Source organism: Rhamphochromis sp. 'chilingali' (genome assembly GCF_963969265.1).
Source record: "Rhamphochromis sp. 'chilingali' genome assembly, chromosome: 9".
Taxonomy (NCBI): domain Eukaryota; kingdom Metazoa; phylum Chordata; class Actinopteri; order Cichliformes; family Cichlidae; genus Rhamphochromis; species Rhamphochromis sp. 'chilingali'.
The window spans coordinates 17,697,037-17,712,064 of record NC_137936.1 but is presented as its reverse complement, the minus strand read 5'-3'; the positions used below and the strand labels follow the sequence as shown (position 1 = coordinate 17,712,064).

General features: G+C 41.6%; 1 protein-coding gene across 1 annotated transcript; it reads right to left on the bottom strand.

The window, feature by feature from the left end:
• Positions 1 to 218: 218 nt before the first annotated feature.
• LOC308403402 (fidgetin-like protein 2) lies at positions 219 to 14,231 on the bottom strand. The gene is made up of 3 exons (XM_080892778.1): positions 14,054 to 14,231; positions 13,084 to 13,317; positions 219 to 4,640 (listed from the first exon to the last, which is right to left on the bottom strand). Exons 2-3 carry the CDS (start codon positions 13,106 to 13,108, stop codon positions 3,493 to 3,495), a joined length of 1,173 nt encoding a protein of 390 aa, XP_080748904.1. The 5' UTR covers positions 13,109 to 13,317; positions 14,054 to 14,231; the 3' UTR covers positions 219 to 3,492.
• Between the last annotated feature and the right edge of the window lie 797 nt (positions 14,232 to 15,028).

Genomic DNA, 15,028 nt, shown 5'->3' with positions numbered 1-15,028 from the left:
GCGGCGTGACTGCAGCTTATTATCCTTTACATTTTGGTTATTCTACAGACGCTTTTTCCGAGCCAATACTTTCTTTAACTGTACGTCAACTTAATGTCACTTTGCGAAGAGAAATATGCCACTGCCAGGATAAAATATCACATTGAACCCAGTAAGTATATTTGCTGCAGTAACCCATCATCATCATAGCATCATTTAGTGAAAGATCAGTACATTCAAACCTTAAAACATTTTTAATTTCCACAGACAAAAAGAGAAAACTCAAATATTTTTCTTTTTTTTTTGGTATAATATCTTCATTTCCATGTCACAACAGTCTCTAGTGAGGTAGACTACAACAGGTCAACAGTTTGAAACACTGGTCTTTAAACTGGTATGTGAAATGACATGAAATAAATACTTCCATGTACAAGGTCTTCAACATGAGGTAGAAACGGTTACAGAGAATGTACAAGATACAAGAAAAGTACATGTGAATCACAAAGATAACAGTGAAGTCTGATTTTCCATCTGCGAACGCCAACACTGACTCCACCCCCTTCACTGAATCAGAGTAACACAAAGAAAAGGCAAATGCTTCCCGCAATGTGTCTTTTGAATGCAGAGCACATCCTGTGTTGATTCACTTGTTGTAACCAAATACTTGTAAAAACCTGGGGTAAGCATAAATCATGATTTACTTAGCACCTCTTTCCTAATCTGAATTTCTTTTCTGGTGAGCTTCTACTTTTTCCCCTTAAACCGCATTCTGAGTAAGATAGTAAAAAAGCACTAAAATGGCTTTTAATTACACTGAATTTCCAATTAGTAAAATTAAAGGGGAATCCATTCACTTTAGATTTGAAGTTTAGCTTTGTAACAACCTAGACATCTCAAGCTCATGTTTCATTTGCCTTCCTGCTTCCACTTAAACAGATTTCTACTTTAAACTGCCAGTTGTGACCAATCACACCTGTTTGTGAATCACCGCATGTGATTAAGAACATTTCTGCCAATTTATGACACCAGAGTTTCACTTTCACTCTGGTGGCTTGTGGCTCTATCCAGTTGGGTTTAGAGGTGCTTAAGGGTCAAAACTGAAGTAAGAGTTTCCTTATTCGTTCATTTAATAGGCTTTTTAGGTTGTGTGTTGTTAGAGGTTGGCACAGTTCATAAATCAGTGGCATAGCAGAGCAGCAAAGCCCCAGTGCGCTGACAGTGTTGGTATTCAACTTAATTCAACTTGAAGTTAGGGCTAAATTCAAGCTGAATCAAGTGGTTTTAAAATACTGAAATGGTGACTGGATACTTTATTAAGACATTTAATAAAAATATCGCTTATGCACCATATACTGTAGTGTGTGTACATCTTGATATGTGTTTATCAGGAGTGCTTTTCCTTTTCCCCACTGCTAACTACACTAACACTTGACATGCCAATATTTTCTCCACCAAAACCTACTGGAGACTTACATCTATACGTGGAAAAAAAATAGATCTAAAAACATCATTGATGTACGTATGGCATGTCTTTAAAAAAAATATCTGAATTACATTCAACATTTCAGGCCTTGATATAAAAACCTCGAGTTTCCCGGAGCTAAGAAACCATGTAGTGTTTTGTGTGTGTGTGTGAACGCATGTACATGTGTATGTGTACGTGTGCGTTCACACTATTAAAAGGCCTTAAAAGTTCATTGTTTCCCTGAAGTGTCAGCCATGGCATCGTTTTCATCTCGCTCCATTAAAGCTCCCCCACCGACACCCTAAGGTATCAACATACATTCGTAGTTCATCTTTCTGAGGTAACAATATTCTTCCTGAGTATTCAATAACACTATAAATCATCCTTCTGACAGGCAAAAGTAAAGAGAAAAACATATAAAGAAGTCAAATCTAACGACAAGCAGGTAAATTTTAACAAAGTATGTAGCTGAATAAAACTTTTAAGAGGCACTCGCTCAGACGCATATATCCTCTGCTGCAACGTGCGTGCCTGTGCAGCCACACTGAAGCAATAATGAGCTTTTATGTAGCTAACCTGCACTGAGTACATCTTCCCAGTATGTACAATCATCTATGTTTTTCCATTGTACAGTCTGAGATAAAGTTGGGTTAAGGATTAGCAGAAATATCTGTGTGAAGAAGATGCTTTTAAGATGATTGAGCCATACTTGATTTACCCATACTGCGACTTTATGAAGGCTAAATACATTTTCAATGGATTTTCATGAATAAAAGCTATTTAAAGTATTTCCCTACTTCAAAAAAAGAAGAAAAAAAAAGAAAAGAAAAACAAGACAGTTCACCTGCAAATCCAATATATGTATTTTTCCCTCTGTTGTCTAGTGCTGTTCATCAGTCTGGATTATTCAGGTGTGAGTCAACAGTTGTTAACTCTGCATTATAAATAATAGGACTAAATAGCGATGGCCTTGTGATGCTCAAAATAAACAAACAAAGAAGAAACAAACAAACAAACAAACAAAAAACACCTAAAAAAACAAGCATCAATGTTTTACTGTGGCCAGTTTTCAGTAGGGACTATTTTACATCTGTCTACATACACCAACCAAAAGTAGTGTGTAGCTAGCAAACACCCATCTTGCCATGGGCAGATGCATGGACCACAAGGCAAGTGCCATTTAATTCCATAATTCCAACTAAACTCTAAATTAATACATTGCAGGAAAAATACATAATTTTGATTCTGAGGTCAACTGCCTGTCAAGAAAAGAGTGGCGTCATGTATATTATGACATAATTACGCAGCATAAGCAGCTTGATATCTATAAATGAGACAAAAATGGTAAGTTGGGGAGCAAGGAGAATAATTAATCAGAGGACAAGAGGTCCAGGATAGAAGATAAACATAAACATGGAGATAAAAAAAAAATCTAAACAAAAAAAAAGTGAAATGAAACCTGAAAACATTCATTTCTCAAGGCAAAGCCAAGCACAAAGACTTACAGCCAGCAGTGTAGTCGGGATTGTGCTGAAGTAGTATGGCATTGTCACCACTTCAGTTATTGCTCTTTTTACTTTTTGGTCATAATGATTTTTTTATTATTAATTTTTTTTTTGGTTTTTTGTGAAGCGATAGAGCATATTGCAGTCAAAGGCCTTTTAAATACATAACGGCCACAAACAATTACACCAACTCCAAAAACAATGTTGCAGTGCTGTTGCCACAGTAGCAGAAAAGGGAATAAATAGGATCCTGAGAGAAACAGACACGCGTACATTTAGACTGTCTTAATGATATCTATGTAGCGAATGCCTCAACCTCACTCCTAAGACTGACCTCAGCCTTACAGGGCAAAACGCCTCTGTGAATCTTTGGGAAAACATGATAAACAAAAACGTTAATGTACAGGAAACACCGGTCCTGTAGTAGGGAAATTAAATGTTTCATCGACAAATTCAATGTTATTTCCCCGAGTCTGTCAGGGTTAGGAACCCTGGGTGGTTTTTAAGGAGCAAGGGAATCCTTCAATATGCCAACCTGGTCTGTTAGTGCCCTCCAGTGGGGTCCTCAGAGTGTGCGTGAGATGCAGATATCTTCATCTGCATTCTCTGCTGCTGAGGAAAGCTGTGCTCCCCCGATACACTCTCTCCTGCTAGGCCTGATGGCGGGCTGTACTCCCCTGCCCTGACGTAAGGGGGTGATATGAGGGGCTTTCCAGATTTGAAAGACTGTGCATCTGAGGCGGGCACACTCATATCATAACCATTGCCATGCCCGTTGTCGGAAGCTTTGTTGTGACTGTTCCCGTTGCCATATTTTCTATAGCGAGATCCTTCCACCTCTGCTCCCTCTTGTCGTTCCTCTGTCATTTCAAAGGCCTTGCGTTTCAGAGGTACACCTGTCTCGAGCGTCCCTCCAAGGCTGTGAGATGGGTAGTTGTAAGTCCCCCCCACCATGGTAGGCCTAGGGGCCAGAGGAGTGGGAGCGCTAATCCCAGACGGCAGGTAGGACGCACTGGGGCGGCTGTATCCCGAGGACAGGCTGGTTTGGGGGTAGCACCCTGGGGGGTAGTTGTAGACAGGTGGGCTAGGGCTGTAGTTGGACACTAAAGTAGGTGGAGCCTGCAAAGAGTGTAGAGGGGTTGGTGGGAGTGCTGCACTGGGCTGAGGGCAGTATCCTGAAGACAAGTAGGTGCTGTTGTAAGCAGGAGGGTATTCCTGAGATGATGGAGCATTGCACGAGCCAGCACCACTAAAGCCTGGCTCAGGGGCCAAATTACTGCTCACCACTGTTACACTTCCTGTAGTCGGGATCCCCACAGAGGCAGGGGCCACCTTGGTGCCAGTGAGTGCCTCAAGTCCAGGGTAACAGTCCATGCCTTGAGCCAGAGTCCAGGGCTCAGAGTCTGATTTTAAGAAAGTCCCATGCTCTGCGTAAGCTCCCGTAGCAGGGCGGTCCAGGCCTGAGTACTTCTCAGCGTAGCGCTTGAGCAGAGAAGAAGCACTAAGGGCTGATATGTCGTCACTGGCCCAAGGATAACTTGTAGGGGCGTAGCTTCGGCGAGGACCTGTAGCGTAGGGGTCGTGCTTGTGGGCAGACGGTGGCGAGGTGGTGGAGGTGACATCTAAGTGCTGTTCAGGCCACTGAGTTAAAGGGGCGGCGTGCTCCGGAGACCAGTGCATCTTTAACAAACCTGACAAACAAGAACAAAGATGTTATTTCACATAATCTCAGAATAATAACCCTGATCAGATAACATTTCTACACCTACTTTATGGTATTTAGCTCTTCACAGGGATTCCAATTTCTTCTAAAGAAGACAAGATCTTATATCTGCCCTCATAATCACCTTGCAACGCTGGCTCTTTTCCACAGTTTTGTCAATGCTTAGCCCATGTCCTTCTAAACAGTCTCTACCAGGCGGAGGCCAACTGCTCTAATCTGTATGAGAAGCTACCAACATAGCCCCCAGCCTGGTCTCCACGGCGATAAGCCTCTATCAGCCTGCACACTGCCCTCTGCCTTCGTCTCTCTCACATTGGGGCCATTGTATTTTCTCTTTGAGTCTCTTAGCCCACAAAGCCACCCCCACCAAGCGTGTGATCTAATTCGGCCCAAACCTCAGGGGTCTGCTGGACGAGGGGGGGGGGGGGGGGGGGGGGGAGAGGTAGACTAGCTTTTCTCCAAATTACACAGAGACTGTCCCACTAGCATCTATGGACACTGAAGTGTGTGTCATTAGTGAAGTGACTGACTGATGAGTGAAAAATGACAGATTTTTGATTACACACGCACATTTGCACAGAGTAATCCGCTGGTTTAGTGGCTCAGGGTTTGTCTTTTTGAACTGGCATTAAGCTGACATTCCACACATTGCAGAGTATTACTAAAGTGTCCTGAACCCAGGCTTTGACCAGAGGGGCTTCCTTGCAACCACTGGACAGCTTTATTGATTTCTGATGCTGCATCAATATACAGTACTGGACAAACATGGTACCATCCTACGGGCACTGGCCATTTACTTGTTGTGTCACATCAAGTTATCACAGTCTAAATGTTCGAAGAAAGTCTAATGGAGATGTTGGAACAAGATAATAGTTTCTGCTGTGTAAAACCTGAACCATGAAGTAACTGCAAGAAAAACTCTAATTTTGTGAAACTGTATTTTAGTGAACATCTAAAAAATTTTAAAAAATAAATTATATATCAGTTTGCATATGCAGGTTTTGATTTGTATCATGTTTGCTACATCTGACATTTCTGTGCAATGTATTGCTTAAAAATGAACTTCTGTAATTTATTTAGGTTTTCACTCATGTCTGGTCTGAAACTGTCTGCAAGTGGATTATACCAGGTTGGGTCATATGTCCACACGGACCACCAGATGGGTCGCTAAACGGTCCACACGTTGATCCCTAAATTAAATGATCCTTCAGCCTAATAATCCCTCTCATCCATTCCAGGGATAGCAAGTGCTCTTGTCTGGCACAAGCTCCACCCTTGAGCTGAGAAATCCCCACGCTCCAGGGAATTCTGACCCGTCACGGTGCACAAAAACATTACACATTCAAAACAGCAAACACAGGCATCAAAACCTACCTAAACAAAATAACTTGACCTAACCCTGAGAATTATTAGTCATACACCTGTACACTAGACAGACTCGTATTCTGTTTAGTTCTGAGTGTGGGTTTTTAAATAGTATTTCACAAGCCCCAAGGGAGTAGGGGTCGTCTAAGCCTCTGTGCCTGCTGTGTTGTGAATGATATTCCATATTTCTATACAATGCCAATGAATGACTCAGTCTTTCATGTCAACATCAAATCCCCCAAAATGTATCTGAAGGAGATTAAGGGATAAAAAAAGAGCACTTGTGAGGAAGAAGCCCTCATGACATGTGTGGCGTGGGTGTGGTCCTTGGCCAGCTGCAGAGGAGGCGTGACGCAGTGAGCTCCCGGGGCGGCGCAGGGGCGGGGTGAACAGGTGTGCTGGGATCTGACAGTGATTGTGTCTCTTTATGTGTTGGCAGTGACAGACGGAGACGGAGGTGACAGCAGAGAAAGAGAGCGCGGAGTATATGTGTCCACGTTACCCCGAGTTTAATAAAAGGTTTCTGCATTGTCAAAGTCGCTCCGGCTGGTATTTCTTGGGTCCACCGTTACAACATGTTTCCGGGGTGTTTGTTACTGTCATGTTTTTAAGGTCATTCACATTAACAGAACCACAAGTGTGAAAAGTTTATAAATGTGTGTTGATAACGGCTCTACCGAGATCTCCACTTTGTCGTATTTGAATTCATAATCTTGATGCTCCTCGATGGCAAACTTTCAATTAGATTTATTGGAAAAATGTGAGCAATTGCTATAGTTACCTAATAGAGAGACAGATATTTTGTGCTTGATTTCTTTAGCAGGTTTGCACTAGTTGAACTGACAAGAACTTAGCTGAAGAGAGCACAACTACTCGATTACATGCTAATTAGTATACTGTACTTAACGATTGCTTATTTCTTGAGCTGCTTCATCATAAGCTGCCATTTATTTTATTTTCAACATGTGAGCTCTTCATTTTCCTTTGTGTCTACTTAGACTTTACTTCACTTTGTCTTTTTTCAATGTGAACAAACTATATGTTACTTGCATGCTTAAAATATTTGATAAATCCAAAGGAAATTTACAACCAATTTCTGATTTCATGGCAGACGAACAGCTAAAAGAAACAAAAGGAAAAAAAAGAAATATGACCCAGTGTTTGATTTATGTCTGCATAGAAGGAGTTTATAAGAAACTGCTCACAGTAGGCTCAACACTACAAAAGCACTAGTGCAAATGGGAAGTGCAAATACAATCAGTTCAGTTTAATTCAATTCAATTCAATTTTATTTATATAGCACCAAATCACAACAATGGTCACCTCAACCACTTTATATTGTATGAGCAAGCACTTGGTGAGAAGGGGAAGGAAAAACTCCATAGGTTTTCCTTTCTCGTATGTAGCACAGAGCAGGGGACAGTGTGTGTCATTTGTGTTCTCACATCTGAAAATACTCTGGGCTACCATGGCTCTCACTGAACAACAGCTCAGAGAGGATCCTATGATCCTATATTGGATCAGCGGAAGAGGATGGATGGTTGTTTTTGCCAATCCCACTGAGAATCTGTGTCCCGCTTTGTAAAGCTTCCAGCTCAATACTTCATTTTTCTTTATTACATATAAAACTATTAAACAAGATTACTGACATATGTGTGAAGATAATCTGCAATGTGAGATTTTTGGCATTTTTAAAAAAATGAAATGGCTTCATGGAATTATTCTCATATAAATTCATAGCTGGCCAACATCAATGACATATAGTGGTGGCCATCAGTGTGGTATTCACTGATCATACTGATTGCAGGCATGTGGCAACCATTTTTCCATGTTGTCTTCAGTCTAGTTCTCTAACGACATCTCCACCACTGGCTCTATAATTTAGCCAAGGCTCATTTGAGCGCGGTGATCTACTATTTCTGGAACCTTCACCAATTTTGGCAAAAGGAATTTAAAACCTGAAGACATGGAAAGATCCCCCTGAGATGAGAAGATGAAGAGTTAACAGGTGAGTCCGTCTGTCAAGAACCAGACTGAGAAAAGTACCTGAGTTAATGATGGATTAGAGCACATGAGGCTTATGGGAGCGTTAGCGCGTGTTTAAGCTAACAGTCAGCTCCAAGAATTAAAGAAGCATCACTTGCAAACTCACTCTCAATCCTGGCGGTAACTTTCACAACATAACATAACACAAGTCTTTACATTACATTTTCAAAATAACTTCATAGTTATTTTTCATTCTCATCTCTTCATAATTTTCCAAATTAATAACATATGGCAGCTACATCAGGAAAAAAGTATTTTTATTCATATTTAGGCAAAAAAAAAAAAAAAGATTCTTGAACTTTATTTTTGAAACACATACTTTTCAAAGAGTTTGTTCCATGTCCACTTAAAGCTGGACAACATGTGTTTTGACCTTTGAATTTTGTATGGAGTGACACATAAGTGTCCAATGTAGTGGTTTATGTGCAAGTATGCCCTCAACACTGACACAAATACAAGAAAACAGCCTTTGAATAACTGTCCAATGTAGTGACCACAATGCGCGAAAGGGTTAATGAGTATATTTCATTGCTTATTTATATATTCTGTATTTATATAGGTATATATTTGCTATATTTATGCATATTCTCTTTTTCCTGTTTATTTTTTACTCTAACTTCTTACTATGCAAATTTCTGTTGGTGTTCTGCTACTGGAAACAGAATTTCTTTAAGTAATCTTCAGGAAAAGTTCTCCATTCTTCTTGCAGGACATTCAAAGCTTCTCACTGATGTTCATAATTCCATCAAGGCCTGTAAAAATACTTATGCCTAAATCTTATGCCTGGCTCTTTTATCTTTGACATTTTTGCAGGTTTAACTAAAGAAATTGGAACAATGATGTGATTTTTATTGCAGGTTGCTTGCAACAAAGTGACTATAGATAGAATTTAAAATCAGTTCTTGAAGTTGTTTAATAAGTATAGACACAACACTGGTTCATTCCTTGAGTTTGGTGCCTTTTTATGACCGAACGATTCATAGGTCAGTGTTAAGTGCCTAAACAAACAAAGAAACATTCCTCTGAAAATGCTCAGGCCCAAGGACTGGACTGAAAATGAGTGAAAAAGCAGCCCATGCCCAAAGAAAAACTTTACAAAACCTCCAGAAAGCCTGAAGAGCTTTTGCTCAAGCCCACTTTGAAAATGACATGAAAGTCTGGCTCATGTCGATACACAGACTAGATCTACTTTATAATATTAATATTCCCGATAATAAGCTGGCTAGAACATTTCTGAGATGACTCAAAAACAGGAAAACAAAGTTAACTGCTATGCATGCAGGAAACGCTGACTCTTATGTTCAAAGGTGCATGCAACCAGAAATCTTTTGCAAACTAAATTGCTGTTACTATGACACCCCACTCAAGTCCTGTGTTTACATGTCTTTGCAATAAGAGACAATGAAACTGACTGAAAGCAGGAAGTCAAGTCAAATCAAAATCAAATCAAATCAAATCAAATCACTTTTATTGTCACATCACATGTGCAGGCACACTGGCACAGCACATGCGAGTGAAATTCTTGTGTGCGAGCCCCACAAGCAACAGAGATGTGCAAACACAACAACACAAACGAGCAAAATACAAGAATGGCCAACCTGAAACTAATAAATATATGTACAATATATAATAGTGTATGCATTTCTGGATGTGTATACTAAATATTTTCCTACGTGTGTGTGTGTGTGTGTGTGTGTGTGTGTGTGTGTGTGTGTGTGTGTGTGTGTGTGTGTGTGTGTGTGTGTGTATACACATTTTTACAAATTAAATAGTAAAAAAAAAAAAAATAATAATAATAATAATAATAAAATATATAAAATATACAGAGTTGAATATGTGCAAAAGTCAAGTCACACAAAAACGCACTGACCCTCAACCCCTATGCTTGTGTACTACATGAACTCAGAGTTCACTACACAGAAAAATGTGCCTTGCATCAGTGTGTAATCATGTGTGCTGTGTGTTTAAAGACAGCCAAAGACAAACACATAAGGTGATTCTAATCTGAGACAGATGAGTGCTTAAAGTGTATAGAAACGCATCTATGCACAGTTAAAATGTAACTTGTTCTCTCACCTGCTTTGAGTGGTCACTAAGACTGGATGCCTATAAACTCCAGCCGCATTGCTTTTTTGAATAAATGGTCCCCAGCCATCAACAACCACCACCGGAACCAGTTTCAGTGCTCTAATTTGGATGTGACTATTATAATGACTTGTACATTTCAAAAACTCTGACAAAACTGCTTGAATTTTTCTTTTCTGCAATTCTGCAACTCTGTGTGTCAGTGGAGGCTAGCTTGACTCCCAGTCCACTGCATGGTCAGTATGAGTAATTAGGGGTTAATTAGATGGAAGTATATGTGGGGGAAGGGGCTAGCTGAAATGAGATTTAGGGGGTTGTGAGGAATAAGAGATGGGTGACTGGCTGGATGGAGAGTGGACACAAAAATCACCCTTCTGCAGCTGTAGGGTCTCTGTAAGTGCTTTCAGTCCACCCACAATAAACAAAGACACCCCCTGAAGACGGAAAATCCAAAATACACACACACAAAAATACACACACACAAAAATGCACACACACAAGCTGCAGCAAACTACAGTCTTATATTGTGTTTTTTCCATGGAGGGTTCAGCTTCAGCTGGCCAGCACGCAGATGGACTCTCGGTCATTGGTTGAGTCAAGCTGCTGGAATGCCAGGAATCTAACCTGAGATCTATTTACAAAGCACATATCCTTTCCATGCACTCAGCACGCCTTGTCTATTCCCAGGCTAAAGGAAGCGAGGGAGAAAACACAAAGAGAGAACGTGATTCCTTACAGTGCTGACAAATGACCTTGTAGCCTGTTTGCACATTACTGAGTGATTTGTATTAGTTAGAAGTTGATTCATGCCACTGCCAAGATCAATACACATCAGAGGAGAAACGGTATACGAGTTTACAAGGAGAATGTCACGCCAGCTGAGATGAACAATGAAATGCACGCACTTTACCCATATATCCCTGTGTTTCAAGCTAACGGTATAAATTAGTGTTATAGTCCTGTGAGCACTGACCAAGAAAAAAAAACTGGGTGTGCAGTCAGTGGGAAGGAGAAGACCCTCCCTCCCTCTCTCTTCCTTTTATTTCCCCTTCCCCCTTTTCTCCAGGCCTGCACACTACACCAGGCCATGCTGCTGTCAGCCAATCAAATACTGTACCAGGTCTGATTCAGACTTTAAACATCCCTAACCTGAAAGCTATTTGAAAGCTCCAAAGCCAAATGAGAAGATCAAACTATGCCAACCACAGAGTTTGACACAGTTTGATCTCTGAATCACGACACAGCTGGTTTCAGCTCGATCATTTGAATCCTCCGTTCCCTCTCATTTAATTTCTCTTTTCTCTCACTCGCATTTTGTTCATTCTTCCTATCCCTCCTGCTATCTGCGCAATAGCAAAGACCAGACTCTGTGTCCCAGCCTGTGTGGTCAGTTTCCCTTCCCCCACTCCTCTAAGCTCACACACTCACATGTGGCAGAGGTTGGCCTGGCCCCTCTTTGCTTATTGTGTCCACTCATATATCAGGCTGCAGCTGACCAGTCCCTCCTTCTACATCTTCTCCATCTGTCCTTCACTTTGCTCTTTCTCTGTCGTTTTCCCCACCGGCGCCGCACATCTACACTATAACACCTAATAAGGAGCCGCGGCTTGTTGCACTTTCTTTTAACAAGCTTTTGCGATTATTAAGCAGGGCTGATGCATGCGTGTGGAGACAGAGGGTGATGTTTATGCGCCCCACTACAACAGCACTAATGAGAGGCTGTTGACACCAGGTTACTAACGATCTGGCTTTCATTCACAGAACTGCTTCACCCTGGTAACGGGCGGCTAAAACGCGCTAACGCCGCTCATCACTCTCACATTATCATCATTAAGGACAAACAATCGCAGTCACCCACACCTTAACGAGCTGTGATTGTTTCCTTATTTGTGTTTGGGAATTGATCTGAAATTTGTCAGTGTGTGTGACACGTGACTGGAGGTGGTGCGGTTGGGAGTAAAAAATAAAATGCCAGAATGTGAGCGTGTTTAGTTTCTATGAGTAGAAAACTGACACACTGCTGTGAGTTGCTTTTGAGGAAGGAATGTGACACGTAGATGTTACCAGAGCTTCTTTCTACACAGACAGCCCCATCGTTGTGCCTCGCGAGACGTCAGAGACGAAGTATCGTGACATTTTGCTGTTTGTTAGCTGCTGCTTCTCTGTGCAGTTGCTTTAGAATACACAAAACATCCAGCGGTAAATCCCTGTTGCATTATTCCAATCAGGTTAGTGTTGTAATCCTGTTAAAGCTGGTCCTGATCAATAAGCCGGTCAGTCAATACAGGTATATTTAACAGTCTAGATAGGAACCTCGCATAATCAGTACACATATGAGTAAGGGAGGGGCTATTCTGTGACATGTTTACATGATCTGAATATATTTTGCTTTTACATACTCAAGTAACAAACAAGTATTTTGTGGAAATGCCTTCCAAATGTGTCAACTCTTTACCACGTCTGGTAAAAATACAACTGGAGTTTATTCAGATTGAACATGTGTACTGCCCTAAACCTGAGACCTAAAGCCTGTTCAAGCACACATTCATTCTGCAAAATATGTGTGGCGTTTCTAAAAAGACAAACATCTGCTGTCTGTTTGGTCTCAAAAAACAGTGTCTGAACACTTTCTGTGAAATTCCTCAATGCAAAGCCTGGAGACTCAGCTGTTAAAGGCTTCAGGGTATCTGCCTTCTCAACATGACTGCTCAAGAGATCCCCCTCCCTTCACCCCAGCAATTCGCTTCCCACTGCATATCCACAGGAGATGAGTTCTGGACAAAAGAGGGGCCTGAAGAAGAATGTGTACAGGAAAACAAACTCAAGCAGAACTGGAGCATGGTATGCACGTACAACATGATGCATTCATCCAATAAGTGTCTCCCAAATGCAAACCAAAAAAATTAAAGACTTACTGTATGGGGTGACAGGACTGAGCATTCTGCAGCCCTGGTCCCAGGTGAAGAGGAGAGGACCAGGTCCACTTGGTGCTAGTGAGGGCCCAGCTGCATGCTTCAGGGTCTTCCTGGGTTACCGCTGTTGCTTCTGCTGCTTTTGGCTGTACTGCTGCTGGTAAAGGCTAGTGAGTGGCCTCCTGTACTGCTTCATGGTTCATCTCATAGTTCAACACCACTCTGACACATTGCCACCTGAAGAATGCAAACAAGTCAGTGTCAGAGCCAGCAGACACCTTGTCCTGGTTTAATTGCTGTCGCTTGATTCTAATAGATTTTACGAAAATAATGATAATTAAAAATAAAAGTCATGCTTACTCGCTTACACCGTAGAGCAATATTAATATTCGTTTATTTTACTGCAAACCTTCTAACAAAAAAAGTAAAATATTTGTTGTCATGTAAGCTGTTATTGAGTGGTAATGAGCTTTGCATGTATTTTCATTGCGCTTGCTTTTCTGGTTCTTTCCTTAGCTGTGCGCACAGACACAAGCGCACAAGAGAGACTGAAAGTCGAACACTGACACAGCGCTTTACCCTGTGACTACAAGACGGTAAAGCACGGTTTTCATTATAAAACTGCAAACCAACAGAGGAAAGAGAACTCCATGCTGCGCTCTCTAATGCTGCATAGTTCAAGGAAATTTAGGGCAAAAAATGCGTCCAAAGTGCACGCACTTAAAGCAGGCACCAAACAGTCGACACAGAAGGCCAGCTAATTAGAGTTTAATACATATGAAGACAAGGGGAAAAGATGGAAGATAAATTGAAGTAATCTAAGTAAAAACGAAAATCACGACATTTACCGTAAGGAAAAGAGAGAACATCAGAAAGGACCGAAATGTGCAGGCAGCAGCGGAAACATTGTCATTACTGCTGAAGGGAAACCAAAATCTATTTTTTCCTAATAAGTGCGTAAATGGTTACAGACCTGACCATGCCTGGATTTGCCCGATGAGTGTTTCAGTTTGGGAAGTAATCCACTACTCCACAAATTGTAACAGAAGGTCTCTCGCCCTCTCTCTCTGCGTATGTGTGCATGTGTGTGTGTGTATGTGTGTGTCAGTGTGTTTGAGCCTCTTCTGGGATCCTATCCTTTTCTCCTACACTCCCTCGCTCGCCCTCCAGCTCGCCCCCCTCCCCGCCCTCGCTCTCCCTCGCCTGGTGACAACAGAGCAGCGCACGCATCCCCTCCCCCAAGCACGCCACCCCTCCCCCTCCGTCTCCCTTCTCTTTTGTTAAAACTATTTCAGCAGGAAGGGAGAGAGAGGGAAAAAGTGACCAATCATGCAGTGTCAGAGAAGAGCCTATTTCCCCCCCTGCGGTGTGTGTGCATGCGTCTATGTGTGTCTCTGCCTGAGTGCACATGTACCATTTCTGCACGTGCGGATTTGGAGGATTGATAAGACTTGCATGGGTGGCTGCATGCTTTTGGTTACAAACCTTCAGTCTGATAAATGGGCATGTTGGGACACATGCAGATGTGCAAAAAAAATTGAATTTTCTCCTTCACTGATCACATGAGAAGTTCAGTTATTGCCAATGACTTTTATTGATCTGGTACATTGATCTTAGTGTTGTTTGTAAGGTGGGGGCTGAAATGGCCATGTCAGTATTACCTAATTCCTCTGGCACACCATCCCCCCACTATACACAAATACACACATTCACACAGTAGCCTGCACACATGCATGGACGGCAGCAAACGACCTCCACATTGGCCTCAAACCTTTGGCCAAGAAGTGAGTTAATTTCTTCAACTGTAATTTATCAACATGGTTATAATGTGCAGACATAGTTTTGTTTGTAATATTGTCTCACTGAACACTCTCCACTCATGGTACGGTGTTGGAAAACCCTCTAAAACCCTGCAGGGCTTACCTCTTCTCTTTTGGTTGTGAGGCAG